Source organism: Poecile atricapillus, chromosome 1, assembly GCF_030490865.1.
Source record: "Poecile atricapillus isolate bPoeAtr1 chromosome 1, bPoeAtr1.hap1, whole genome shotgun sequence".
Taxonomy (NCBI): domain Eukaryota; kingdom Metazoa; phylum Chordata; class Aves; order Passeriformes; family Paridae; genus Poecile; species Poecile atricapillus.
Window position 1 is genome coordinate 89966320 of NC_081249.1, and position 26506 is coordinate 89992825.

General features: G+C 42.3%; 1 protein-coding gene across 1 annotated transcript in view; it reads left to right on the forward strand.

Annotated features, from left to right (window-relative positions):
- Positions 1-17770, forward strand: part of GDAP2 (ganglioside induced differentiation associated protein 2) — a 23579-nt gene extending 5809 nt beyond the window's left edge. Inside the window, exons 4-14 of the mRNA XM_058842233.1 lie at positions 1485-1638; positions 3175-3263; positions 5218-5294; positions 6348-6507; positions 7987-8137; positions 9041-9117; positions 9784-9860; positions 10427-10566; positions 11167-11221; positions 15905-16048; positions 16986-17770. Of these exons, the coding sequence (XP_058698216.1) occupies positions 1485-1638; positions 3175-3263; positions 5218-5294; positions 6348-6507; positions 7987-8137; positions 9041-9117; positions 9784-9860; positions 10427-10566; positions 11167-11221; positions 15905-16048; positions 16986-17033 (1172 nt within the window). The 3' untranslated portion in view covers positions 17034-17770. The remainder of the gene's footprint in view (positions 1-1484; positions 1639-3174; positions 3264-5217; positions 5295-6347; positions 6508-7986; positions 8138-9040; positions 9118-9783; positions 9861-10426; positions 10567-11166; positions 11222-15904; positions 16049-16985) is intronic.
- Positions 17771-26506: the final 8736 nt, after the last annotated feature.

Here is a 26506-nt window from a genome sequence, read left to right on the forward strand (position 1 = left end):
TTTATTAATCTTTTATTAATCTGAATTTTATTTATTAATCTGAATTTATTGGTTTCCCACTGAAATCACAACTATACCTCAATCAAACTTGCTTCATTCTTTTTTCACAAGTTCTTCCTACAGGCCTTTGCTTTCTCTGAGCCACCTTAGAGGCTGTGGAGGAATTTAGAAGAGTATACTGAGTTTTTTAGTATGGTGTTTTCTTCCTTCTGATTTACCCAGAAGAAGCAGGGTGGAGGTCTATAGAAATTAATTATGTGATTCATTGGAACAAAAACTTTACAGGCTGCTGTCTTCAAGGCAGTGTGGGGTTGCCATTAAAAAGATATGCTTGAAGTTTTGGGTAAGGAAGATTTTCAACCTGGACTGTCTCTTCCAATAAAATATGCTTTCATGCATGTTTCTAGCTTGCCTGAGCACTATGAGGAAGTAGTGGAGTGGGAGAGATGAACATCCCTGTTCAATAGGCATCTTAAGCCGAGCTTCTGCAGCACTGCTGCCTGAAGGGTGGCTGCAGCTGCTTCTTCCTGTGGCCACCAGCAACCTATAAAAAGATCAGGTAGAAAGATAATCCAATGAAAATACTGATTTTCAATTAGATCAGAAAGCTGAAGTGCAGCTGTGCAAGCAGAAGGAAGAAGGTTGGAAAATACTTGTCTTTGAGGGTAGGGAAAGAGAGAGACTAGAAGTACTTCTTTAGCTGTCCAGACCTGGAGTGGACCTAGATTTAGGTGAAGAAGGGGAAGTTTAGTAGACTTACCTTCTATGTGCTGATGGGAAAACAGACTTCAAACACAGAATCTGTTCCTGGAATATGTAACTGGAGGGTGCTGTGAATGGAACAATTAAATGTATTTCTTGAACTTCCTCTCCTTGAGACTAGACAACTAGTCTGTCCAGAGTATGAGCTGCATGAGGATCATATGTCTGCCTTGTGGACATGAAGAAACTTGCAAAACAAAGCAAGCTACCTCTTTCTGGGAGCATAAATTAAACAAGTGTATTATCTATTCAGTTTTAATAGCTTTGCCAACAACTGGTTTGTTTGGTTAAGGAGACTTGTAGTCATTTTGTCCACAATGCGGTCTCCCCAAAGCAAATTGTTAAATCCAGAAGGACTTTGTATTGCTAGCTGTATGGTATACTTGTGTACCTGTTGTATGCATGTTATTAAATAATTTCTTCCTTTGCTCTAAGTAGCATAGTAAGCACTGCAATTAAGACAGAAATTCTAGCAATAGCTGGTTAGTCCTTATGTGCATAGTTTTAAAATTGAGAGAAATGAGCACAATTCTCACCTCCTCAGCCTGACTAGGTGCTAAGCAGCTGGTATGAGATCAGATGCTATCCTTAATATTTGACATCTAAAACCCCGACTTCTATATATGAAGTGGAGTTGTCTGACTGGAGGAAGACAAGGTCTGGAATACTTCTGGCTTTCTCACCATGACATGTCCACTTACCCTGAGTTTTGTTTATCCCAGGCTGCAGGACAGGCGAGGCCAAGCTGACGAAAGGGTTTAACCTGGCTGCGCGTTTCATCATTCACACGGTGGGCCCCAAGTACAAGAGCCGGTACCGCACGGCGGCCGAGAGCTCCCTGTACAGCTGCTACCGCAACGTCCTGCAGCTCGCCAAGTAAGCACAGCACAGCTCACACAGGGGGTGCCATATGGGCCACAGCTGGCCTGGAAACTCGGCTCTGCACACAGCTCTTGCCTCTGTGAATGTCTTCTCATGTACACTGGGTCTGGTTAAGGATGTGAGAACAGGAGTGGCTTCATGGTGTGCTTCATGCCTCTAGTTATCTCTGCTGTGGTGTAGATAAAATGCACAGAGAGATCTAAGCTGATTCAAATCATGAAACGGGGTAGCTAGAGCTGTGCAGCATTCAGTTCCTCAAAGGAGAAATAACAATAATTGCTTTGGGTTCCATGCTGCAATAAGTATTAAATAAGCTTGCTCCAGCAACAACTTCATGTGTGTCTGCAGCCGCGTGGACACACCCACAGGCAGATCTGAGTTTGTGTCAGTTCATATGTTTGGCTTCTCTGCCTTTGTACAACAGACAGCTAAAATTCTACCAGTCAGGGTATAAGGTTACTTCTAAGTCTACAGCTGCAGCACATTGGTTTGTAGTTTTTTCCCCTCTCGTCTGCAGTATTTTCTACTTCCTTTTAACCAACAGGGGTTTCTTTTCCCATTTTTCTGTGTTCTGTTCTTCTCCAGTGACAAGTGTTGTAGTGGTAGCAGTCACAAAATACACCAGAGCAAGAGCAGTGTCAGAAAGTATACGTAACAATTTTTTAGGGTTGGGAAGATAATTCTTCCAAGGTTGGACTCGGTGTTACGGTGCAATAGTAACTTTTCATACTCATACTGTTTACAGCTATGGTTTTTAGCATGTGCCAGTTTTGTTCTGCCTCAGAAGTTGCAAGAAAATTCAGGCCTGGATTGAAACGTTAAAAACTGTTTTAAAATTCTTATACTTCTGCATACTGAATGCCTTTCAGTTAGTTTTCCAGAGTAACTTTTGATGTTTGTGAAATTGTCTACCATATCTGAGCTTGCTCAAACTCCTTTGATTACTGTTGGCAACAGCTCTGCTTTACTCTTCTGAAAGAGTGGCTCAGTGCTAGAAGCATCTTACTGGTCTTAAAGTATGTGTCACTCCATTCTGATGGTTGTTTAATCATACCTAAGATGGAGTAAGCCACCTTGGCCTGTGTCCAGACCTCTAACAAAACAAAATCATTGGTCAGGTGAAGAAATAGGAGCGTGTATGCTTTGAAGAGCACCTTCTTTTTTCCCTCCTTCTCCTTACTCTCAGTCCTAAACAGGAACAAAAGTGTTTTGAGCAAGGATTGCAAGCAGTTTGAGTGAAGACCTTCATTAAGGATATGAGGAACTGTAGGAACAATGTAGCTGAGGTAGAAGGACAAATCTGAAAACAAGCACCAGAGGAAGCAGTGGGGAATAATTAATGGTTCTTTCCTTCTCTACTTAATGAGGGTGTGTGCATCTTGCCAGGGAAGAATCCTCCTGCAAAAACCTGAAAGAGGATTACTTCCGCTTAGAGCCAGGGAAGAAATTAATGGTGCTCCCTACTGTCCTGACAGACATTTGTTAGCACCTGGCTCTCTATTCATTTGTTTCTCTTTTTCTGGATTCCAGGGAACAGGCAATGTGCTCCGTAGGATTTTGTGTCATTAACACTCTGAAAAGATGCTACCCCTTGGAGGATGCAACCCACATAGCCCTGCGTAAGTGTGTTGGAAAACAGCATAAACTGGATGGCAGCACTCAGCAGGTCTCTTACCTCTGGCAGATTGTTCTTGAAATGGGGAAACCTTTTTTTTAGGGGGCTGTGGTTCATTAGAGCCTGTAAAAAGGCAAGGCATTCCATGGTTGATCAGAAAATGGAAGATAAAATAAAATTATCCTTTCTCTCAGTAAAGATCCATGAGATCTCATCAACAAAGATCCATGGGAATCTGTGCTGGAACTTGCATTCTTCAATGTATTAATTTATAGCCTGGAAAAAATGCTAAAAGTGAGGTGAGAGAGTTTGCTGATAATAAAAATTTGCTCAGAGTAGCCAGGATGAGGCTTTACTCTTGAATACTTGTAGGCAGACTTGAGCAACAGTGAATTTCATCTGCTGTTTTAGTGTCATCAGCACATCTAAATGTAAAATGATATCCTTCCCCCACTGACCCACTCCTACAGGCTTCTGCCTTCGCATGCACAATGATGGGCTGATTATAGGCAGCAAAACATTCAAGTGATAATAGTTCCATGAAAACACCAGCTCAAAGGAGCACAAAACAGCAAGCTGAGTAAGACACAACAAAATTAAGAATGTTATGTAATAAATCAGTGTTTTGTTCACCCTTTAAAGCTGCACATTCAAAAAGAATATAGTAGACAGAGAAGTTGAGAAGGTCAACAAGAATAGAAAAAGGCAAGAAATAGTGAAATGAGGCTCAAGACTTTTTCAGACTGGAGTATACCTGACTTGAGGGGAGTGTGATAGATGTCTATAAATTCATGATTGGCATGGAAATGGTGAATGGTGAAAAGGTATCTGTTCTCTGTCTCCCAGAATAAGAACCATCAAACCATGCCAGTTCAGAACAAACAAGAGGAAATGGTTCTTACGCTTGTTATTTGTAATACTAATACTACTAATGGAAATTCTTAATAAAGAGCATTGCTGAAAGTTTTCAAATTTCCTTGTGCTCGAGAGGAAACTATATTAAAGAAAAAATGAAGACCACTGAAAAAAAATCAGAAAACATCCTCGGCTGAAAAATAAAACACAGAAAAATGCTCAAACAAGATTATTGTATATTCTTCTATATACACTTATATACTTGTTCCTACTTTCCCCCATCTCTTCTGGCTTTTTCACATGTTCACATACATTCAGAACTGTTTGCTGTGGAACTGCACAACTGCATTTGTTGTGTAAGGTAATGTCAAAGGTCAACATGATTACGCAGGAATTTGTGTACAGTAATACACAGGAAGTATTTGAAAACAGCTCCTTTTTTCCCTCTGCTGTTTCTTGAACTCCCACGAAAGTATTCTCTGTAGATAACTTCTTTAATTGCTGTCCTCTGTTGTCTCTGTAGGTCTGTGTGCTACTTGATAAAATATTCCCATACCAACCAATTTGTTTGGACATTTTCTGTCATGATTTACAAATAGAATTTTTATAGGCCTCTTTGGCACAGCTGACTCCAAAGATTTTGTGTTACTGAGCCTGCCTTTAACCGGCATCTGCTGTAGCTTCCTTATATTTTACTTTGCTGATAACTTAGGGCACAGTGACTTGTTCTAGGAATGTCTGGTTTTAGCAGTTTGCACAGGACTCTCAAAAGGAAGGATTTGGTTTGATTTTTCAGGGCCATTGAATCACATTTCACAGTCTAAGGAATGCCTAGTAAGATAAAATCAGAGGGATTTATTCTCTATTTGTCTCTCTCTCTGAAGTCAGCATCAGGAGAGAGTGGAGATGGAATTTCAAATACGCCCAGCAACCCATTTGATGTGTTAAACCACTACTTAATCCACACTTGCCTACAGGCTGTGGAGCTGTTTAGTATGAGGAGAGATGTATCTCTCTTCTGCATTGTGAGTTCTTCACTTGTAGCTGTGTGTATCGATTTCTCCTTCTGTTTTGCTAACTACATTTTATCTGCTTCCTTGCAGGCACAGTTAGGAGGTTTCTGGAGGTTCATGGAGAGACTCTGGAGAAGGTGGTGTTTGCTGTCTCTGAGCTTGAAGAGGTATCATCTTGGCATTCATTCCACCAAAATTCCTGGGCATGATTGATCTTCTCAGCAGCAGTAAAACTGGATTTGAATTTCCCTTTCAGATCACATAGACTTTTGGTCTTGCAGCATCCTTCTGTCTCCTTAGCACAGCCTCTTTTCTAGAACTGTTCATGCTCTTAGCAGTCATTATAGACACTTTGAGAATCTTTCTGCTTCTGGCTTCTGTGTTGCTGAGCTGTGGACAGGGAGCAGTAGGGGGGGTGATAGCATGCAGTTGTGCTGGATGCTGTCTGTTAGCCAGAAAGGAAATTCTGCACACAAAAGTTTCCTCCCTACACAAAGATGTGCTTGAAGAGGGCCAGTTCAGCATTCCTACTGATCACCTAAAAAGATCTGAAACACTGCTTGCTGGCTTGTTGGAATAGAAAACTTGACATTTAGTGATCTGTATTCTCAGAGATGCGGGTAGGTTGAATATTGACTTTCCTTGTACATAGAATTTGTTTCTGTGCAGAACACCCACACTGTTCAGGTTCTCTGGCATATGGATAAGGAAAATCACTAATTTTTGGGGGTTCATAAAATTGCTAATCAGCTGTAGAGAGCCCATGAAGTAATATATTCTGTAGAGATTTTCATTATTTTCCTTCATGTGGGGAGGGATTTTCTTGTTTTGTTGTTGCTTTTTCTTTTTTCCCAGGCATATCACTAAAGGTGATCTGTGTCATGTGCATTTTAACATAAGCAACATTTGCTGAAATCTGTTGTCTGTGCATATTTTAACTTCATTACAAAGCTGAAGTATCTGCAATCTACCTGAGTTCATGCAGTTTTTAGCAAAGTCCTCTCAAAGTAATTTTCCAGTGCAGCAAAACCCCCCAAAAAGTTAACCTTTATCAAGGTTACTTGATAAAGTATTCCCAGCTCACAGCCCAAAGTGACCATTGAGGGAGGCAGTACTTTTCCTCCAAACTGCTGAGAAGTTCCCTGCTACAAAGGCAGACGCAGTTTAAGCAAAGAGCACGGATGCGTGATAGACCCTTCACGCATTTTTCTTATTTGTAGGCCACTTACCAGAAGTTGCTGCCTCTGTATTTTCCGAGATCGTTGGAAGAAGAGGTCCAATCCTTGCCTTCCCTCCCTGCAGATATTGGCAATGCGGAAGGAGAGCCGGTAGTACCAGAGCGGCAGATCAGGATTACTGAAAAGCCGGGCGTTCCGGATGGTGAGTTTGGAGCTGGACTTTGGAATAAGTATCTCTCTGTGAGAAAGTCAGTGGGAAAAACAGAGAAGGAAGGAGAGAGATGTTTTCCTACCTCAATTCACCTAAGTCAGGTTATAATGATTCCAGTTCATTGGCTTCTTGTGTTCCTCGGCAGTAACTGCAGTAGAGCTGCTCTTTTTCTTGGTTGAAGAGGTTTGTAGTTTGTTCCCTTTGTAATTTTTTTTTCCCAAAGTGATTAGGATCTTTGAAAGTGTTCATGCAGAAGCTTGTACTAATTGAAAAAGGTATTATGGTTAATGGTCTGTCTTGTGTACTGGCAAAGTGTTGTTTATATATTAGCAAATGTTGTCCCAAATAATACGATTCTATTGGTACAACAGGGATACAGTGCATCCAAATAGTAGATGGGCAGTGAAAATTAGCAGAAACTCCCTAAAATATATAAAATAACTAGGGGAACCCAGAAATCAGTGTTTGGAGGTGGCTATCAAAGGTCAGTGGTAGATGTCAGGATGGAGGTGAGATACATGTAGCAAAACAATTTAATATATTAACAGACACAGCAGACACATTCTGCTTTGCTTGTTAAGCAGTGATGTGCAAGTTTTACAGCCTTAAATCATTCAAAGCAGATAACTTGGAATTAATTTTAATTTTCGCCTTTTGCATAGCCAATTGGGATAAGGCTGAATATTTGATATTTGCTGCTGTGGCCGATTAGTGTGAGGTATTCAATCTCTAGCTAATAATTTGTGAAATTACTGGATTTGCATAGGTAAGAGTGAATTTGTATAGTGCAATCCTGCACTCTTGTTCCAATGCTACTATAGCATGTCATGCTAAAAGGGGAAACTCGGTTCCTGTCCAGATTGCCCAGAGAGACAGTGCTAGAAGTCTTAGCAACATGCCTGGATAACATCAATTCAGTGGAGCATTCTGGTATTGTCACCAGCAAGTGAGCCTGTGCTCTTCTATTTCATCACCCAGTGGTGCTGTAAACAATACTATAAAAATAGCTACGCTTAGATCACTACAGCATTTGTTCAGGAAGTGTCAATGATGCAAGAAGTGAGCCCTTTCTACATACAGTACAGCTTCTAAATTGAGTAAAGCTGCAGCATCTGTGCCTCTGCATGCCAATTTTTCCCCTTTTGACAAGTAGGATGAGTGTAAAGCTAAAGTCAGTCTCTCCAGAACTTGTTTTTCAGAAGAGTAAACCCTTTATGAGCTGATGATTAGGACTTCCCAGTTAGTTTCCAGGCAAACCAACATTTTAAGGGCGTGGTTCTCAATCACATGCTGTGATCTGCCAGTGGTACTGGTGAGGTATCAGAGCCGCATCATGGTACCTCAGGGGTCTTGTGCTAGTCTGTAGCATAATGACTGTGTTGTTTCGCTGGGAAATGTACCAACTCATCAGCAGCATTGCTGTCCTGTACACAGCCCAAACATTTTATACCATCTTTGTTTCTACTGCAGATGCTTCAGATGAAGAAGGTCTGGAGGCGGATTTGTCTTTCATTGGGTCCCATGCTTTTGCCCGCATGGAGGGAGACGTTGATAAACAGAGACGCCTCATCCTTCAGGGACAGTTGTCAGAGGCAGCACTGCAGAAACAGCATCAGAGGAAGTGAGAATTTGCTTGTTCGTGAAAGTATTTGTATTGGTTAGGACCAACCCTTATGAATGATGGTTTTGTTATCTGTAAAGCCTCATCTTCCAGCTAGCAAATACAGGTAAAGCCTGGTGTCACCCTGGATTGATGTAGTAGTCTCTTTGGCCTGAAGGAAGAAGGGATGGGACAGCAGGAGGAAAAGGGAAGCTTGCGATGAACCCTTCAGCACACTCAGTGCATCTACCCGGCTGCCTTACCTATTTGCCACAAGATGTCACTGTTTTGTCGCCACTTTTTGTTGTGGGATCCCCTGCTTTTGATACTGCCCACTTGTTCCTGAGGCTCTGCGCAGATAGCAAAACACTTTTCTTCCATTTGATAAATAAAAGAAGGCTCAGGCTTTCTCCCCCTCCATGCCCTGGTAACCCTAACATGCATGATCTCTTCTTTAGAAGGTAATTCCATGCTGGCCACCTCTGAAGGCTCAGTGTCTGCTTGTTTTGTCAGATGAGGCACAGTTCATGAAACTGGTTGCTGCATAGTTGTGTTTGACATCTAGGCTTTTAAAGGAAATTTTCTTTTTTTCCTGTCTTTTAAACACTGACATATTTAAATGGAAAAACCTCTGAGATCTTCTCAGCTCAAATGCAATGCCGCTGCAGTTAATAGTTGATACATATTAATATGTATTATCTGAGTGAAAATTATTAGGTGTGTAACTAAGACACTAAATTTTATTTTTTAACGCTTCTTTCTTTAAAAACTCGATAGTTACTCCATAGGTCAGAAAACAGCAACATCAGAGAGGGCTCAGTCAGAAAAAGCTTGTTTTGTCCTTCCCTTCCCATATACCTCTCCAGGCTTATAGTGCTAATCCAAAGGGGGATTAGATCTGACCAGATGTTTTTGACTTTCTAGTTATAATCGTTGGCTGTGTCAGGCAAGAGCTGAAGACCTCTCCGACATTGCTTCTCTTAAAGCTTTGTACCAGACAGGTAAGTTCAGGGTACTGATGACTGATCTATGTTGTCTTGAAGTAAAAATGTTTCCTTCGGACTTGCATATACAATAGGTCATGCTGAAATCATAGCTGTGTTTCTGGAAAGAAAATCTGTTCAGCACTTTGGCTGATCTCTTAGGCCTCATGAAAATCCAGAGCTTACCTCGATCTTTGTGTAAATACCGAGTTTGTGTGATACCTTCTGCTCAGTAACTGCAAATTTCAATTCTTTGGTTTGCCTTAGACAAGACTCCTTGGGCTGCAGGAGGTCCATGAGGCATGCTCTGGGAATCTGTGCACTGGAGTTCAGAGCTTGGTTTCTAGGAAGAATTTTGCTTTGGTGGTAGAATTGCAAGTGAAGGGGTTTTATTAAATTAAACCCATGTTATTATTTGATATTTAGCTAAATATGAAGTACACAGGCAACATAAAATTGCAGTCCTTAAGTTTCTCTGATGTGATACATGGGGTTTCTTATCAGAATAGATACTGGTATAGCGAGAGCAGTAACTAAGCATATTTCCTCTGCTGGAAGCAATATACATTGCAAAAGTTCTAAGCTGAGGCTATTTCTCCCCACTTTGAAAGAGTCCAGCTACAAAACCTGGCATGACTGAGAGAAGCTGAGACATCTTTCTTTCTTTCTTTCTTTCTTTTGTAGGTGTGGATAACTGTGGCCGTACTGTGATGGTGGTGGTTGGAAGGAATATCCCCGTAACATTGATAGACATGGAAAAGGTAAGACGTGCAAAATTAGAGTTGTGTATGTTATATATGAATGTTTTGGATGGAAAAGTCTGATTATAAGGATAATTCAGTGTTAATACTAGAAACATAATTTGTAGAAGACCTAAGATGTTAACTATAAAGTATTTTTATAGGCAGATGAAAATGTATGCCCTTACAGAGCTATGTGTGCATTGGGCTGATGCTTTTCAATGAGGTTATTTTTAGAAAAAATACAGGCTAGTATGGACTCCTTTTTCTTCTCAAGATGAAGGAGAGTTGCTATGCTTCTGTAAGTGCCAAGACGTGAAGAGTGAAACATAATGAGTTAAATGTAGTTTTTCAGGAAAACACCAAGAGCATATCTCCATCTGTGAGGTCAGATAGACAAAAGACTTCCAAGTTATTACAGTCAGGTTGAAGACTTGGAAGGTTAGCCTTGCTTCTGTAGCTGAAATGTAATGCTATCCAGCCTCATGATTCCTGATTTGAAGATGAAATAAGGGAAAAGTATTAAGATGTAATGCAACTGTGAAAGAGTTTGTTGCAAATATAAATTCTGTTTCTTTCTGCCTCAGGCTCTTCTGTATTTCATCCACGTCATGGATCATATTGCAGTGAAGGAATATGTCCTGGTGTACTTCCATACGCTCACAAATGATTACAATCAGCTAGACTCTAACTTCCTGAAGAAACTCTATGATGTTGTTGATGCCAAGTGAGTGTCAATAGGAAAAGAACATGTTCTGGTCTTCCTCTGTGCTATGCAAATATTTGCTGTTCCCTGTATCTGGTTTCCCATTTGTTTCTGAGAGAGTTTGGATGGGACAAAGACCTAAATAACTATGAAATACAAGAAGAAAGAGGTTTTTTCTTTCCTTCTCAAGTCCATCTTTTTAACCAGAAGTTCTGTCCTTTGCAGTCTCCCTCTAGAGCTGTTAGGGAGGCACTCTAGTTGTCTTGTCTGTCACAAGCCAGAGCGGGAGCTTTTGGAGTCTGGCTTTGTTAAACAATGTTGCTGGTTGTGAGAGGAGGGGTTTGGGTAACAGTGGCAATCATAATTTGTCCTTAACTTTCTTTCACTTCCTACTTGAAAGACTGAAGGCTGTGATGTCTTTAACTGAAAAATAACCATGCTGCCTTTTATTTTTTATTTTTTTCTCCTTACATCTACTTTATGGTGTCTGCCCTTACATTAGATCTAACTTTGTAAAATTACATTACACTTAAGGAAAATGGTCTCTTTTGACAGTTTGCTTGTGTAGGTGACCTTAGCTGGAATTCACTTTTAAATATTTTTTTTCTTTCTCTAAACCAGGTACAAGAGGAACTTGAAGGCATTGTATTTTGTCCACCCAACATTTCGTTCAAAGGTAAGGTAAATCTTAGAAAAGTGTATCTTTTGTGTTGGCAGGGTAGCACGTAAGCCTGTAGCATGAAAAACTTGGAGACACTAGAAGATTCCCACAGTTAGAATTTGAAATTCATCCCGTCTTTGATCTAGCTGCAGTCTTCCAACTTTTGTGATAAGCTGAACCCCAATGCAGTGCATGCTGTCTGTGGCCTGGTTTTAGTGTGCTCTTACCAGAGAGAGGTGAAAGCTTTTAATCATATTTCTTTCAAAGGGAAACATCTTGTCATTTTTCCTGCTGGCTGGCTGGCAGGGGGATGAACCACCATGACCAAACACTCAGGGAGGGTTTTTTTGTGTATTTCATCTCCTGGATGTTTCACCTTTTCTTTTACCACAAGAGGTATCACATGTGTCATGTGTGTCACTTCAGAGCTGCCCTGGGAAGGGCAGAGAGCAGCCTCAGGCAGCAGTGAGATTAGTCAGGGTTAGAGTGAAGAGCAGCAAAAGAAGATGGGAAGAATGCCTTTGATGGAGTGCAGAAAAAAATCCTGCTAATCTATCAGGACACAAAAAACCTGAACTTGTCATGCACTAAATTGTTACCTTTGGCTGGGGTCTGTGTGGGGCAACAGAAGATGGAGCTGGTTCCCTTCTGAACTTCGCATCCACTACTCCTATTGCAGCAGTGTGAGTACTTCAGATGAGCTAAGTGGCAGCAGCAGCCCTTCCAAGAGGTTTTTTTTGTCCAATTAAAACAGAAATCTGATCCTCCATGTTCACATCAGCTTAAACTCTGTGTTTATTCTGCTTTTTGCTGACATTAATCAAATTTGAGAAAATTATATGCCTGGAAAAACACATCTGTTTGCACATGTTCAGCGGCATTTCTTCTTCAAGAATTTCTTGTTTCAAGAATTTCTTTGACTGCTAAATTTCCATAGAGTCCTTTCTTTGCCTGTGCACAGCTGGGACACCATGAGACTTGGAGCTTCCTTGTTTTTATGGAGATAAGACTGAGGCTTCCCAACAGCATAGCTTCCAGTTTCTGTAAGGTTATTAGTTACTCCCACAGGCTACAGATCAGAGGTCTGTGTCCTAGAATTAGATCTTCCAGCTCTGATGCTCATAAAAATGTAGGAGCTGGCATAGAACAGTACTAAGGTCACAAAGCTGAGTGGAAAAGCTGAAGCTAGGAAGTGCTAGTGTTTTAGATTCTCAGCAGCGCTTCACTCCCGTCCTCTCTTCCCATACATTTCTATTTGGTTGAGATACATTTTGTACAAACTTTGTTGCTGTTGTTGGAGGATGACAACTCATCCTCACTGGTGTCTGTTGCCGTCTTGTCTGTCCCTTTGGAAACTGCAGCGGGACTCAACAGATCTGTAGGCGAAGCAGATGGTTGGTGGGAAGCAAGGAGGGTGAGAGACACAAAGTTCTCTAACTTGCTGGAAATAGTATTGGTTTGTATCCTATTCTGGCAGCACAGCTGGAGGCAAAAGAGAATGTGTATATCCCTGTCTTTCTGCCAATCTTTTCTATAACTAGAAGGCAAGCGGGATTGCTTCTGACTGTTTCATGGACTATCAGCTTATGAAACATGATGGGGAATATGTAGCAGAAAGCATGGTGAAGAAGATGACTGCTAAGAGAGAATGATTTTTTTCTCCCCTCCTTTTTTTGGCTCTTTCAGGGCTCATGTCCCCATGCCTCAAATTCAGGAGGAAGGCCTGTGCGTTCATGTGACTTCCCAAAGACATCACCCTCATGCACAGATCTTAAATGTCTTGTATAAATTATCCCTTTCACAGCAGGATTGAATCCTGGCACGGTGGATGGCTGCCATCTCTTAGAGTCACTTTTGCTTTTTCATGGGCTAAAAGGGATCAAGAGGCTTTTCATCAGGTCTTTTGGAAAATCATACATCCTTAGAAAACCAGAATAGTTCTCCATGTACTTTATGGTTCCAACAATGATTCTTTGTTCAATTTCTAGGTATGAAACTGCTGTAAACTGTGTTTTCTGAGGGTAATTGCCTGTCTAGAATGCATGGAGTTTGGTGTGCAGAGGGGAAGGTTCAGCAGTTATCCTAAAGCACAGAGTAACTGAAGCAGGGTGAGCCACTGTGCACACATTTTTGTACAGTGCTCCTGCCTTTTCTCATGCCTTGAATGTTCACAGATCTGTGAAATGGAGCTGTGCACATCATGAAATTGTAGTGTAGATCTCAACAGCTTTGTAGGCTGGAGTGGCTCTTGCTACATGAGCACTTCGCTGCCAGGCCTCACATCAAGGTACCCATGAAGTGCCATCACCAGTTCCTTTGTACTCTTGCATGCAAAGTTCCTCCTGCTTGTTTTTGATAAAGCTGTTGATAGATAAATTAAGGGCTTTTGGAGGCATTTTTATTTGAATCCTCTTAGCTCCCTTCTTCTGAGAGCTCTCCAAATAAACTCTTTCAGAGCTTGTGTTCTGAACTGAACTATAAATGGCTGGATCTGAAACAGTCTCACCCAGAGTAATTCTGTTTTCATTAACTGGCTGTGAATCAAGAATGTTTCAAAGCTGAAACATTCCCAAAGACTCAAATTAGATATTCATAATCATCGTACTCTTTGTATTTATCATGAACAATTTTTGGTTTGTTTTTTCTATAATGATCCTAAAAGCAGTTTCTTGAGATCAGATGGCAGTGGAAAGATTGTTGCAAATCACTTGGTTTTTTCCTACTCAAGATCCTTCCAACTGGAGTAAAATTTCCCAGATTTTATTAAATTTCTCTTTGAGGTATGCCCAAATTAAGAGATTAGTGGCACAGCTAATCTGTGTTGCTGGTTTTTTGTGGGAGACATGTCATACATTTAACTGTGGGTTTATAGCTTGGCAGAGTGACTTTTACAGCCATTTATTTAGATTCAGAATATCAGGACAAGAAAAATGAAGGGAAACTTCAGCAGATGTCTAGATTTTTAACTTTCTTTGGCTGCTCTGGTATAACTTATTCTACTTTCAGTACATTAACAGAGATTTGATTTAATTTAAAGTTCCATGTCCTGTTACCAATAAGAAAATAGCTGCTCTTGTATTACCGTTTCTAAAACCTGTGATTATCAAGAATAGAAGTAATAGAAAAATTCTCCAGAAACATTTTTGCTCTCCTCCCTTCTCTCTGTGTTCCTGAGTAAGATGCCAAGCTACAGTGGTTTGTATAGTGAGAGGAAGGAGGGGAAAAAGAAAAAACACTTTTCCCAACAGCAGTTTTTGTGATGGCTGCAAAAATATCCCCTATTAGGCTTTTATACATTGAACAACTATAGCAATTATGTTTAATGATTGTCATTCATAACATACCTTGACATCCATGATACTTCGGTGCAAGATTGAGAAGGTATTTTTCACTCATTAAACTGTCATTTGGTGTCACTCATAAGAGGTCTTGTTAGAACAATATAATGAAAAATGGTTGCCAGTAAAAATCTGTCTCCTTGCTTTTGTGCTAACATAAATCTGATTCTGCCCTCAAAATAATGAACTGATTTCAAATGTTCTGTCATGTTCTCTACCTTCTTTTCTCTTTTTCATTGTTCCTCTCTCATTAAAATAAGCTGTTTTGAGGAGGCAGCACAGTTATTCCAGGACAGGTTTTAGAAATTGACTTTTTCTTTAATGTATTCAGGCAGATAATTTTTATAGATTTAATCTTCAAGTTTATTTGAAACTCTTGCTTTCCTCAAGGCTTTTCTTGCAGTGTTGCTTCTTTTCTGTTAACTTCCTGCAGTCAAAGCAAAATTATCAAACAGAATGGTCAAGGTTATAAAGGACTGTGGAGGTCATGTGCTCTGACCCCTGGCTGAAGAAGAGTCAGCAAGAGCTGGTTTCTCAGGACCATGTGATTGATCCCTACTGTGAACATTTGTGACCTGTAGAATAGATTTTTTTTCTTTTCCTTCTTTCTGGGAAAAGAATAGAAAATAAATAAACAATAAATAATACAGTACTTAATCTTGGAGAAGGTGGATTGAAAAGGTAAAGCTTGTGCAGTCGATCTAAGCAGGATTAGATTGCTGTCTTACTGGTCTTCAAAAACAAAAATTCCATGTCTTGTTTGTACCCAAAACAGACAGGGATGTGAATATTTAAAGTAAAATCTTGTAGAATAAGTTGATAGGCTTATTCTTGTAGAGTTAAATTAATAAGGCGTTGATAAGAAAGTTGGTAAAGCAAGAGGTCATTCAGACAAACCAAAGCAGAAGGGAGATTTTAGTAAAATCTTTGAAAAGTCTCCCTTTCTCTCACTCTAACTGGCCTTTCTTTCAAGTGAGAACTTCAGTGTAAAGGATTGAAAATGCTTCTGACAGAGTCAAATGGGTAATTTTTGTACTGGCTAAGCCTGGAGTGAAAACATGCCGCTCTACTGATGGTGTTTTGAGGACAAACAGCAGAACAGCTGTCACTCCTGGACTGTAGAAAGGGACCTTAGGCTGGCATTGAGGGAGTGAGCATAGAGTCAGAAAACACTAGCTTGAAGCTCTCAAGACACTGCTTGCTAGCAGTTGGTGGTGCATATTTCCTGACCTTGTGTTATGGCAATGATTTTACTGTTTCAAGTTCAACTCGAGCCTGTTTCACTGTGGAGTATTGCATTGAACTTGAAGGTTTTGAAGCAGCATCTTGTTAATTGGTTTCTGTGGGGTTTTATTTTCAGGTCTCAGCGTGGTTTTTCACAACCTTTACAGTCTCAGGGCTAAAGGACAAAATCCACTATGTGGAAAGCCTTCAGCAGTTGTTCACAGCCATACCCCCAGAACAGATTGATCTTCCCCCTTTCGTCCTCGAGTATGACGCCAGGGTAAGTGACTGCCTGTGGTCACCATGAGTCTCTGCCCTAAGAGCAGTTCTTGTGCTGCTCCCATTCAGCTCTGCAAGAGCTTTAAGGGGACTGACTTCCACATCTTAAGAATGGAGAGAAGGAAGAGGGAAGGTTTTCTGGAGCGTCTATGTTGTTCTATGAGTAATGATTCTCTGAGTTTTTTTGTCTACATCAGCCCAAGCAGAGGGCTTGGCTAAGGGGACTACTTTCCCATTAGATCAGTCTCCTATGTGCATAAAAGGCAGCCTGCCTTTCTTTAGCCAAGAGCTGTAACATAACACAATAACAGCCTGTGGACAAGATAAAATTTGTGTTACCTGCTGTAACACCTTTTACTGACTGGAAAAAAGAAATAGTAGTTGCATTTCATTTTCCTTGCCCCACATACTAACGAGCATGCAGAAAAAGGGGGAAAAAAAAACAAACAACAAAACAGCAGGGAAAAATGGAACAGTAGAAAGGTGTCCTGCCTTTGTGTATAGGGCCCTCTTCCTCCTCCCTTCTGCACCACAGGTTTCTAATCAAATAGTGACATGAATATGGCTTGCATTGGCAAAGTCATTCCAAAGACTATGTGATGTGCCTTCAATGTAGCAGTCAGAGCTGTGTGTCTGCCTGCATCAGTAACTTTGTCTCAGTCACTGGTTATGCCAACATTTGTGGCTTCCTGGTGTCACAGCTTTGGCTTAATGGCAAAAGTTTAACTTGCACTTTCTGTTTAAAACACAAGCAAAACCAAGGCCTGTGTTTGCCTGTTTACTAGCACACTCCTCTTCTGGGTGAGCTGTGGCACTCACTGTACTCATGGAAGACAAAGCCAGAATGCCTAATTATTTCTGCCTCTGTGGCACTGTCTTTGCACCGAGATGTGTCGGAGGAGACTTCTGTTCAACTGCTTATTCTGTTCTCATTGCAGGAAAATGGGCCTTACTGTTCTTCTTATCCTCCATCCCCTGACTTGTGATCTGCAGTCCTGTGATGCTGCCAGTTTCCCATGGATCCAATGACCTGATGCCTGCCAAAACCTGTGCATTTACCCATGTACAGAATTCAGAGAGAGGGTTTTCCTCCCCCAGCTCTGGTATTTTTTTACTGATGAGATATTTTCAAGCACTCAAGCAATCAGAGAACTTTATGCCACTGTGAACTGTACAACTATTTCAAATATATTTATCCAATGGAAAAGCTGATCTAAAGGTCACTAGATACATCTATTTGTTTGTTTGTTTGTTTTGTTGTTGCTGCTGCTGTTGTTTTTTGAAGCTGTTACATTATTTTTTCTGAAGAGACTTTTCTCTTTTCTGGGAAATCCATCAAAAGCACTTGATTATGTTTTTAGCTATTACTATTTTCCAGCTCTATTTGTAATACCCATTTCTGACTGGTCTGTACAAATATTGTGTAGTACCAGCCTGACACATCACTCATCATTTGGTCTGTGTTTCACATCTGATTACTTTCCCTTTCTGTTAGTACTGATTACTTTAGTCTTGACCCAGCAAAACTATCTGGAATTGGGAATGCCATGTCTGCAGGCTGACAAAGCACTACAGCCAAGCCAACATTACTCCAGGATTTAGTCCCATAATCTGCTAGGTGAACTAGGACCCTTGAAAAAGTCCCTGTCAGTTTTCATTGGATGATGTGAAGGACCATGTCAGGATTCCACTACCCTCCCAATAAGAATAAAACTGAAAAGCATTTGTGGTTTCTTTTCTCTAACTATACTCATTTATGTTCTCCTTTGCTGTGGCCAGATAGTTTGTGTAAGTGGATGCCATCTGCCTAAACTGTGCATGGAGGGGAGGGGGAAATGGTGGCTCCAACCCCAACCTCTGGTGGCAGAGATTGTCTCTTGGAGATATCAGTGTCCCTCTGATTTCCTGTTAAAATGACGCTCATTGATTTTTGACAGACAGGATACATGCAAGAGAACTTAGCCACAGGTTACTTGAACTGGAGGTGAAAAGTGTTTCAGGGCTGCCCATGGAAAGCTAAAAGAGGAGGGAGAAGGCTGCCTTGTAAAACAATCAGAGATGGCAGGCCCAAGTACAAAAGGATTAAATCCTTCTTAGGAAGAATGTCATAACACTACTGAATATGAAAATGGCAGTATGATTTTCAATATTTGATTCTACCTGCTTTCCTGCCCAGGCTTGTATCTGTTACTCCCTCCCAAAACCCAGTTTTCCTCATTTTCCACCTCTGCAATAACCGCCTTATTTAAGCATTAGCAGAAGTCATTGTTAGATATCCTAGAAGGTTAGGCTATTCATGCCTGTTGAGCTGGTTGGAAATAATACCTCTTGTTTAAATATAATGTAAACTGGTGGGATATGCAGGGAAAAAATTCTCTCATGGTCATCTAATTGCATGTCACGTTTTCTGTCTGAAGTCAGAGAGTTTGGAATGTGGTGTTGGACAGGCCACACTGAGTTCCCTTTCTTTCCTGCCTTTGCCTCCTGGCTTCGTGTCGTGTTTATCCTCAACATACAGGGATATCTCTAGCTATGTCATCACAGGTTACAGTAATCACTTGCCTGGACTGTAGCAGTCATGTATATATACAACATATAAAAAGCAAGTGGGTTTGCTTTCTAAGTGTCCCTCAGGATCATTAAGTGATTCCATAATCACATCCAAGGTGCTGCTGAAACCTGGAAACTCCAGCGCAATGGAAAGCTCCCTTAGTGCTAATACATGGGAGCACTGCACCTTATGGTCTGTTCACATGGGATTGATTCAGCACTTTCCTGGTGGCTGTTGAGAAGGAAACAGCAGCAGTTTGTGCAGAGCAGCTACCACTGTCCCTCCCTCCTCTTTTCACCTGGCTATTTACAGCTGCCCTTGTCTAGTGACTTTTATAGCCAGCACCGAATTTTCCATGCTTCTCTAACGATTTGTGCAGCTTTCCACCCCCGTTAACCATCTGCTGTTTTTCACACTCGCGGCATTTCCAGTGGGGCTGTTGCAGAATTGCCAGAGTGCACTTAATGGGCAGATTAAAGGTGATTCAGAGCTTATTGTGGAAACCAAACTCTCAGCTTGACAGTTTTTAGATGGTTTCTGTCCCTTTAGCTCACAGATGGCTTAGAGTCATAAAACCTAAACAGTTCTTGTTAGGACTCAAGTCTGCACGTTTTCCAAACGTGCAGTCATTTTCAGAAATTATTTGGCTCAGTGAAGTGTGAATGTGCCTCCAGAGCACTTGCAAAGCAGAAAGGAGATTTTGGCACTGTGCATCTTATTGTGTGTATTTTTCCCTTGAAAGACTTTGCTTTAAATCTTGTTTTTTTACCCAAGTCTTGCAAATCTCAGTGGCAAGACAGACCTGCATTGTGCTGCAAAGATCCTGCATTTTCCAGTGAGTCTGAAGTTGTGACAATTTACCAGTTTTACATTTTTAATGGAGACATTTGAAAATGTAATGTGACAATGTAAAAACCCAAATCATTGAAGTTCTTAGGATACCCACTGCTACTAAAATGTTTCGCTGCTTAATTCTAAGATGCAAAAAACTGCATTAAACCAGCTGAGCTGCATTTGTTTTAGGCAGTGATAAACACTGGCCTGCCCTAGTTAAGGGTGGACACAATGCTTTCCTCTGGAAGGGGGCCAGGGAGGCAGTCTCTGCATGTCATAACTGCATTTTATCATCCTTACCCACTGAAGAATTAAAAGTTCTGATGAAGGGTTTCTTTTCTTGCTTAAAGCCATCTTACACCATCTGCAGGCTCAAAAAGGGGAGTCTCCTTAGAGAAGTGTATTAGTAATTATGAGGGTCATTATTCAGCATGGCCCAGGCTGTTACAGTGGTAGAGTGGCAGCATTGTTGTTGGTAAAACTGAGCTGTGGTGCTCAGGCACTCCTTGGTCGCTCCTGTTCTGACAGATCTGTGTTCTCTCAGGGGCACTGCCATTAGATGTCTGACCATGGACAGGTGACACAAAGTGTCTGGGCTTACCTGTTGTCATTTGCCCAGGCTGAGTTTGTAGAAATTGCCAAGGCAGTGACAGATAAATTACCTGGTGGTTGCTGCTCTTGCTGTATGTTATGCTGATTTCTCAACTGGATGCTGTTGGGAAGTGGCAAGAAGTTGTGGGTGAAGTCAGAATATCTACAGGCCTTTGAGCCAGGGTGGATTTAGAGAGTCACAGAACAGTTTGGGTTGGAAAGGACCTAAAAGGTCATCTGGTTCCATCTCCCCTGCCGTGGGCAGGGACACCTTTCCTAGACCATATTGCTCAGAGCCCCATCCAACCTGACCTTGAACATTTCCAGGGATGAGGCACCCACAGATTTTCTGGACAGCCTGTTCTTGTGCCTTGTTTGCCATGTACACTTGAGCCTGAACTGTACTTTTTTCCTGTGCTCTCCTGCTCACAAAATCTGAGGATGAAAACAGAGCTGTTGATTTTGATGGACATCTCTTCCGCAGTGGTTGCCTGAACCCCTGTTTTTCCTACTGCAGATGCCTCTGTTGCCTCAGCTTTGCAGCGAACGAGGCCTTCTCCCCAGTCTGTCCCTGAGCACTCCTGTGGCTGCAGTGCTGCACAGAATTAGCATCCTGCTGCTTAGAACAGACATTCCATGTGAAATTAATTTAGATGGTTCTGCTATTCAGCAAGTTGATATCAGCCCTTCTCCCCTGTCAAACTGAAAAACAAGAGTGAAAGGAGTTATCCCCTTTCCTTGGCCTCTCTGGGATGAATCTCCTGTTACATTTGTGACCAAGCAACCAGCTAGTCCTGGTTTGAAACTTGTTTGCACCTCTTAGTGTAATACAGGAATTCCTGACTGTGTTGATTCTGGCTAAATAGGAACTGATCCCAGTGACTTTTGTTAGCAGGTGCAGTCCTGGGAGAGTAAGGGAATTGGTTTAGCTGTATTTGGGGAAGAGGGCTAGAAGAAAACTACCTGGAACAATTCAATTTGTGATCCTCCAGTGCCAGGGAGGACTAACACCAATATATAGCCAGCACTCCTATGGCAACTGGCCCACTGGATTATTTTCAGTCTCCCCAGGAAAGTAATAATCCCCAAATTACAGTGATGAACAACTGAGTACAGACTAGCAATGTGCAGTGTCCAGTTCGTGCACTAGGCCAAGGTGAGGATGTGGCTGAGCTAAAGCAGCCTTGAGCCATACTGGACATACTGGAGCAGGTAGAGGCAAGCAAACCTGCTGCAAGGTGCTCCAAAGTGAAATGAGAGAAAGATGTTTCATGCCTCAGTACAGCGATACAGAGCCTTCTTTGCTCATATGCTTAAAATTAAAGCACTGTGTGAGGTGGTGGGGAGGGTGTTCCTCTCTGGTTCCAGAGCTGATACAGCTCCCTCCTCCAGGAGAAGGGGGAGAGTTCTGTGTAAAGGTTAAGGACTGCAAGGATTAAAATGCTGCAGCCCTGAGCCCTCTGCAACATGGCCTCTGCCTCTTTGAGTACCAGGTGGATTTCTGATAAGCAGTCTACTGCTTGATTCTACAATCCCCCTGAAATATTTTAAATGGCAAAACCATTCTCAATATGTATAACTGAAAAAATGCCAAGATTCCTAATGCAATTTAGACATAGCTATGGAGGAGGTGGCTTTGCTTGGAAGGACATTATGTACAGAAACGAGGGGAAGGGGATTGTATCAGAGGATCCACAGCAGCCTGTTTGCCAGCACAGCATCTGTTTTTAATCGGTCAGTCAGATCCTGTTTGAAGCCTTTCTCAGCTGTGCTTCCCCTTGAAAACCAGATTCCTCATCCAGATGTGGCAGGACTGCTTGCCATTACAGTGTGGTTAGCACTAGAGCAGCAAAACTCAAAATGTTACTGCGTGCTTAACACTCTCACTGAGCTGTTATGAGAAGTCCTTGCTCCAGAGAAGATGTAGGTACCAGAGCCTCTCCTTCATTCCTCCCATCTACTATAGTTTAGTCCTCTCCTATTTTTAAGGGGGGTAGCAAGGAAGGTTCTTAAATTCTTAACCTTGTGCTGTGGAAGGTGTCAAAAACAGTTCAGTGTCCTCCAATACTGATGTTTCCCAGTGAAACTGGTTTTGGGAGCAGGATCTGGCTTTGTACCCAGGTAGGCAGTAATGGCAGGAGTACCCTCCACCAGGTCCTGCAGAAATGCTCAGGAGAGACTGATCCTGGATAGAACCAGCTCTGCACTGTGTCAATCAGTATGGCCCTGACACATCTCTGCCTGGTACCTGCAGCTCATTTGCTGCCTGCACATACGATTTTCAGATCCATCCACTAAGGAAGCTGTGGGCAAACGTGATGGGCTTAATCTCAGTCCATTGGGAAGGTCCTGCAACTCACTGAGAACGGACATGAATGGCAAACAGAGGAAAGATTGAGCATGATTTGCTCCTGTTGCATTGCTATTTTTCAGAAAGCAAAAGCAATTTTTAAGTAGTTGATAAGGAAAAGTTATTTAATTGTTAACATTTTAATGAAGCTCTGGAGTGATGTACTTAATACCTCTCCTGAGACCAACTGTGTGGCCTGTCACAGAGCAGTAGGGGTCCTGTGTTGTCCATCTTTTCCCAAAAATCTCCCTTGTTTCAGTGAAAGATGTTTGCAAACCCTGATTCTCATTCTCACCAGAACGTTTGCAGCAAAGAGCTCATAACTCCTGTTATGTTTAAAGGTTTAAAGAAAAAAACTCCTGTTAAGTTTAAAGGTTTAATAGCAGCATTTGGCTGCCATCACAACTTGGACACACTTAGGCATTGCTAATGGTTTGGCTGGAGAAGCTGTTTTTACATCATCTGAACAGGTTTACATATTTGCAGGCAAGATGTTACCCTGTCTGCACAGAAAGGACATTTCAAAGGTGGCTTTGCATATTGAAGACTAACACTAATGAACAACTCCACAAGAACAGGGAAGGTGAAAAATGGCCCCTTGAGAGAATTAATAGTGGTAGTAAGGGAAAGGCCTGGCTGGGGTTCATTTTCCCTGCTGGTTCTCTGGCTCATTGATCCATTGGCATCATCATCATGGGATGCAGTGTGCAGTTTGGGGCAGGTGAATCCACAGCACTTGGAACCTGTTCTCCTCAGTAGCAGCCAACAGCAATGAGTGAAGCATGACACAACTGCCCCTCACAGGAGTATACATCCTGTGTGGATTTAGGAGTTCCTAAAAGTTTTTGGGCCACTTCCACAGCAAACTGCAAGGGCCCAGAGGTGAACTAGTCATGGGAGATCCCAAAAGGGAGTCAGTGACCCAGCCGGGCAAGTGCTCACCTGAGCACAGAAGAGTGGAGAAGGAAACTGCAGATCCTGAGGTCACTTGAACCTGCCACTGTCAGTAGGAAAGCCTCATCAATCCAGCCCATCCAACTCTTGGAGTCTGAGGGGAAAACTGAGAGAAAACTGCTGGGCATAGCTGAAACTCTCCCTGACAGTGCTCTGCATTGCAGGCCAGGAGTAATCCCCCTCTTCTGGTCCCAGTGGACTTCAGAGGGGTCTTCCAAAGGGGCTGAACAGTACATTTCAGTAACATGAGCCTCTGATTTGTTATGAAAACACATGCAGGAGCTTGCACACACTGTCAGCAGGAAATTTGAACTTGGTAAGAGGCTACTGAGCAGAGACCAGCTAATGGTCAACATCGTGGCCTGAATGGAAACATTGAACAAGAATTTTTCTAAGGCCAGAGCCATAAAAGAGAGAGCACTAAGCAGAAGAGCTGCTCTTTATGAGATCAGACAAGAGCATCTGAAAAATGCAAACGTATTTTATGGTAATGGTAGGATAGCTTCTTTTGGCAGATCCCAGTGAAGTACTTACGTTGAAGGGAAATGCTCCATGTCCTGTTGTGGTGTCTTTGTTTGCGCTTGAGCGTCTCTTTGAACTGGACCCTACTACAGCCGTACACCAAAACATTTTTGAGGGGCTGATCCAAGAATTTTAAAAAAATAACAATAATAAAATGTTAAACCCCAAGAACTCACAACCATGAAGAAGAAAAGGCAGAAATGTTCTGCAGCCTGGCTGGTGCAGTAGCAGCCACCAGTGGGACCTGCTGATGTGTCAGCTCAGGACAGCAGAGCCCAGGGGTGTGGGATGGGTGCTTTGCCCATCAGAGCATACTGAGACCCAAAAGAAATGGTGGAGCAGGTGGAGATTTTGCAGATGGAGTGGCCATAAATTAAGATACCCTTTTAGACATTTTCAGAGCCACTGGTGCAGTTGGGAAAATTCTCTTCTGCTACATCACATTTAAATGTCTCACTCTGTGCACTGTGATCATCATTGCTACCATTAGCCAGCAAAACTGGTTACACAGTCATTACAGAAACCACAGCACAGAAATAATTCACAATCAGCAATGAACTAAAAGTAGATGTTGGGGCTGCCCCCCTGCAAAACCCATTGTTCCCTCCTGCCCCATCTTCCAGTGGCCCGTTTCCAAGGGGCTCAAAGTGAAACACCTTTTCAGCCCCTGGTTTGGAAAGGTCTGTCACTGTTTGCTGATGGATAAAGTTATTTTATTGATTCCGAGTGGCAGCAAGTCATACCAGTTGGACTAGAAATAGTCTTTACCCCTGTGGAAAACACACTACAGCTAGCAGCAAGGTTTTCTGATGCAGGGCTGCTTCCTTAGGCTGGCCTGGCAATGCTTCTCAGCCAGCCTGAGGGAATTTACCACAACCCTGGAGCAAGGATGACGGGGACAGCGAGCAGTTCCTGTGTCCCCCCACCCCACAGCACAGCTCACTGCAGTTTTAAACCATCAATGTTGTATCAAACATGCTGACTCCAGACAATTCTTGAGGGGCTTGCAGCTGGGGTTTTTGGGCTGAGGAAGAATATAGAATTTAGGAGCCCCTTGGATGCTCCAATTGTTCTTTGATGCATCACAGCACCCATGAGCGGAGCGTGTGCCTGCACCTAGGGGAGGTCAGTGCCATGCCCGCGGCTGCTCTGCACAGCTGGGAGCTCGCTCTGCTCCGAGCCCTCCATCTCCAGCTGCCAGCACCCTGTGCAGTCTAAACAGCACAGAGTTTGCTGTGTCTGAAAAATCCCAAGAGCAGAGCAGCTGCAGCCACTCCAGGACAGCAGTAAAGGGACGTGCACATGAATCCAGAGAGAATTATTCTTTTCTCTTGGCACTACAGCAAGCCCTAACAAGAAGCAGCCGCCACGAGCTTTTGAAGAATGAACTCACCAGGAGACTCCTCTGCTCTGATCGGCCTCCAACCCTCTCATCTGCTCAGGAGAAATAATAAACTGGGACATACAAGTTATTTTCATATGCACAGTGGAGTAACCTCTCATGGGGAGGACTGGCAGGGAGGATGGAGGCAGTGCTGGAGCTGCTCTCCTAAGGACCAGGCAATGCAACAGGGAGCCTGCACAGCCTGCAGAAGACTCTCAGTCCCTCTGGCAAGATGCAGGAGGGGGTCAGGGGAATGAGGTGCCCTGTTTCTCAAGGCCAAAAAAGTTGTTGTTTTTAACCTGGGCTTAGTTCTGGTTCATGCAAGCTGACTGCCCCAGGAGAGATACACAGTGTGGCCAGGCACATCACAGGTCTCGTGACTGCCCAGTAAGAGAGACAGAAAGAATAGAGTTGTCTTCAGCCAAAGAATAAACTTTGAGGATATTATGGCCCAAATTGTGTTACTAATGTGGATCTCCTTTTTTTTTTTTTTTAATTTTAAATATTTCACTTTTTTAAACATTAGCATTTTTCCATTTGCTTTTCTGCTGGCAGACAATTTCTTGAAAGGTGATATCCATTTAACTTCCATCCATCCTACTCTTACTACTTTTCAAGCCACATCAGGAGCAATTAACTTTTTATTCCGGAAAACAAATTTATAAATAAAAGTATAGGGGCAGCCCTGAGCCCAGCTGCACACAAACACAACTACATGTAACTGCAATTGCCTCCTTTTTCGAAGACCAAGAGCAGCAATGCAGCTGTCTCCCTTTTGTCCCCATAAAGTGTTAGCAACTAAAGCTCCATTCATATTTTGCAAAAGCTCCTCAGCTGGGTAATGCCAGTTATCCAACAGGCACAAGGTTTTCCAAAGAGAATTTCAGTCCTTCCCAAGAGACAATCCATGTCAGCTAAGCTGAAGTGTCCTCCCCAGGCAGAAAAAGGGCTCTTCCTGTGGAGTGAGTCAGTCCTTTGCAACATTGCAGGCAAAGTCAAGGGGTGACAGTCTCTTGTGATTTCCAGAGGGTCACAGGCAATTTGTGGCTCTGGTGATTTTCAGGTGTTGTTGGGCTTTTGCTTTCTGGTATATAAAACTGCCACAGTAGACAAAAAGGGGCTTGGATTTGTTTGGTTTTTTTTTAAATAGAGATTTTTAAATAAATATTTGTTGCTTAATCCTGAATTGAGCTCTCCTTGCATAATCTGCTTACCCTAAGATCTCCTGTCTCACCCCTGTTTCCCACAGGAAGATGGTGAGATAAACAGAGGT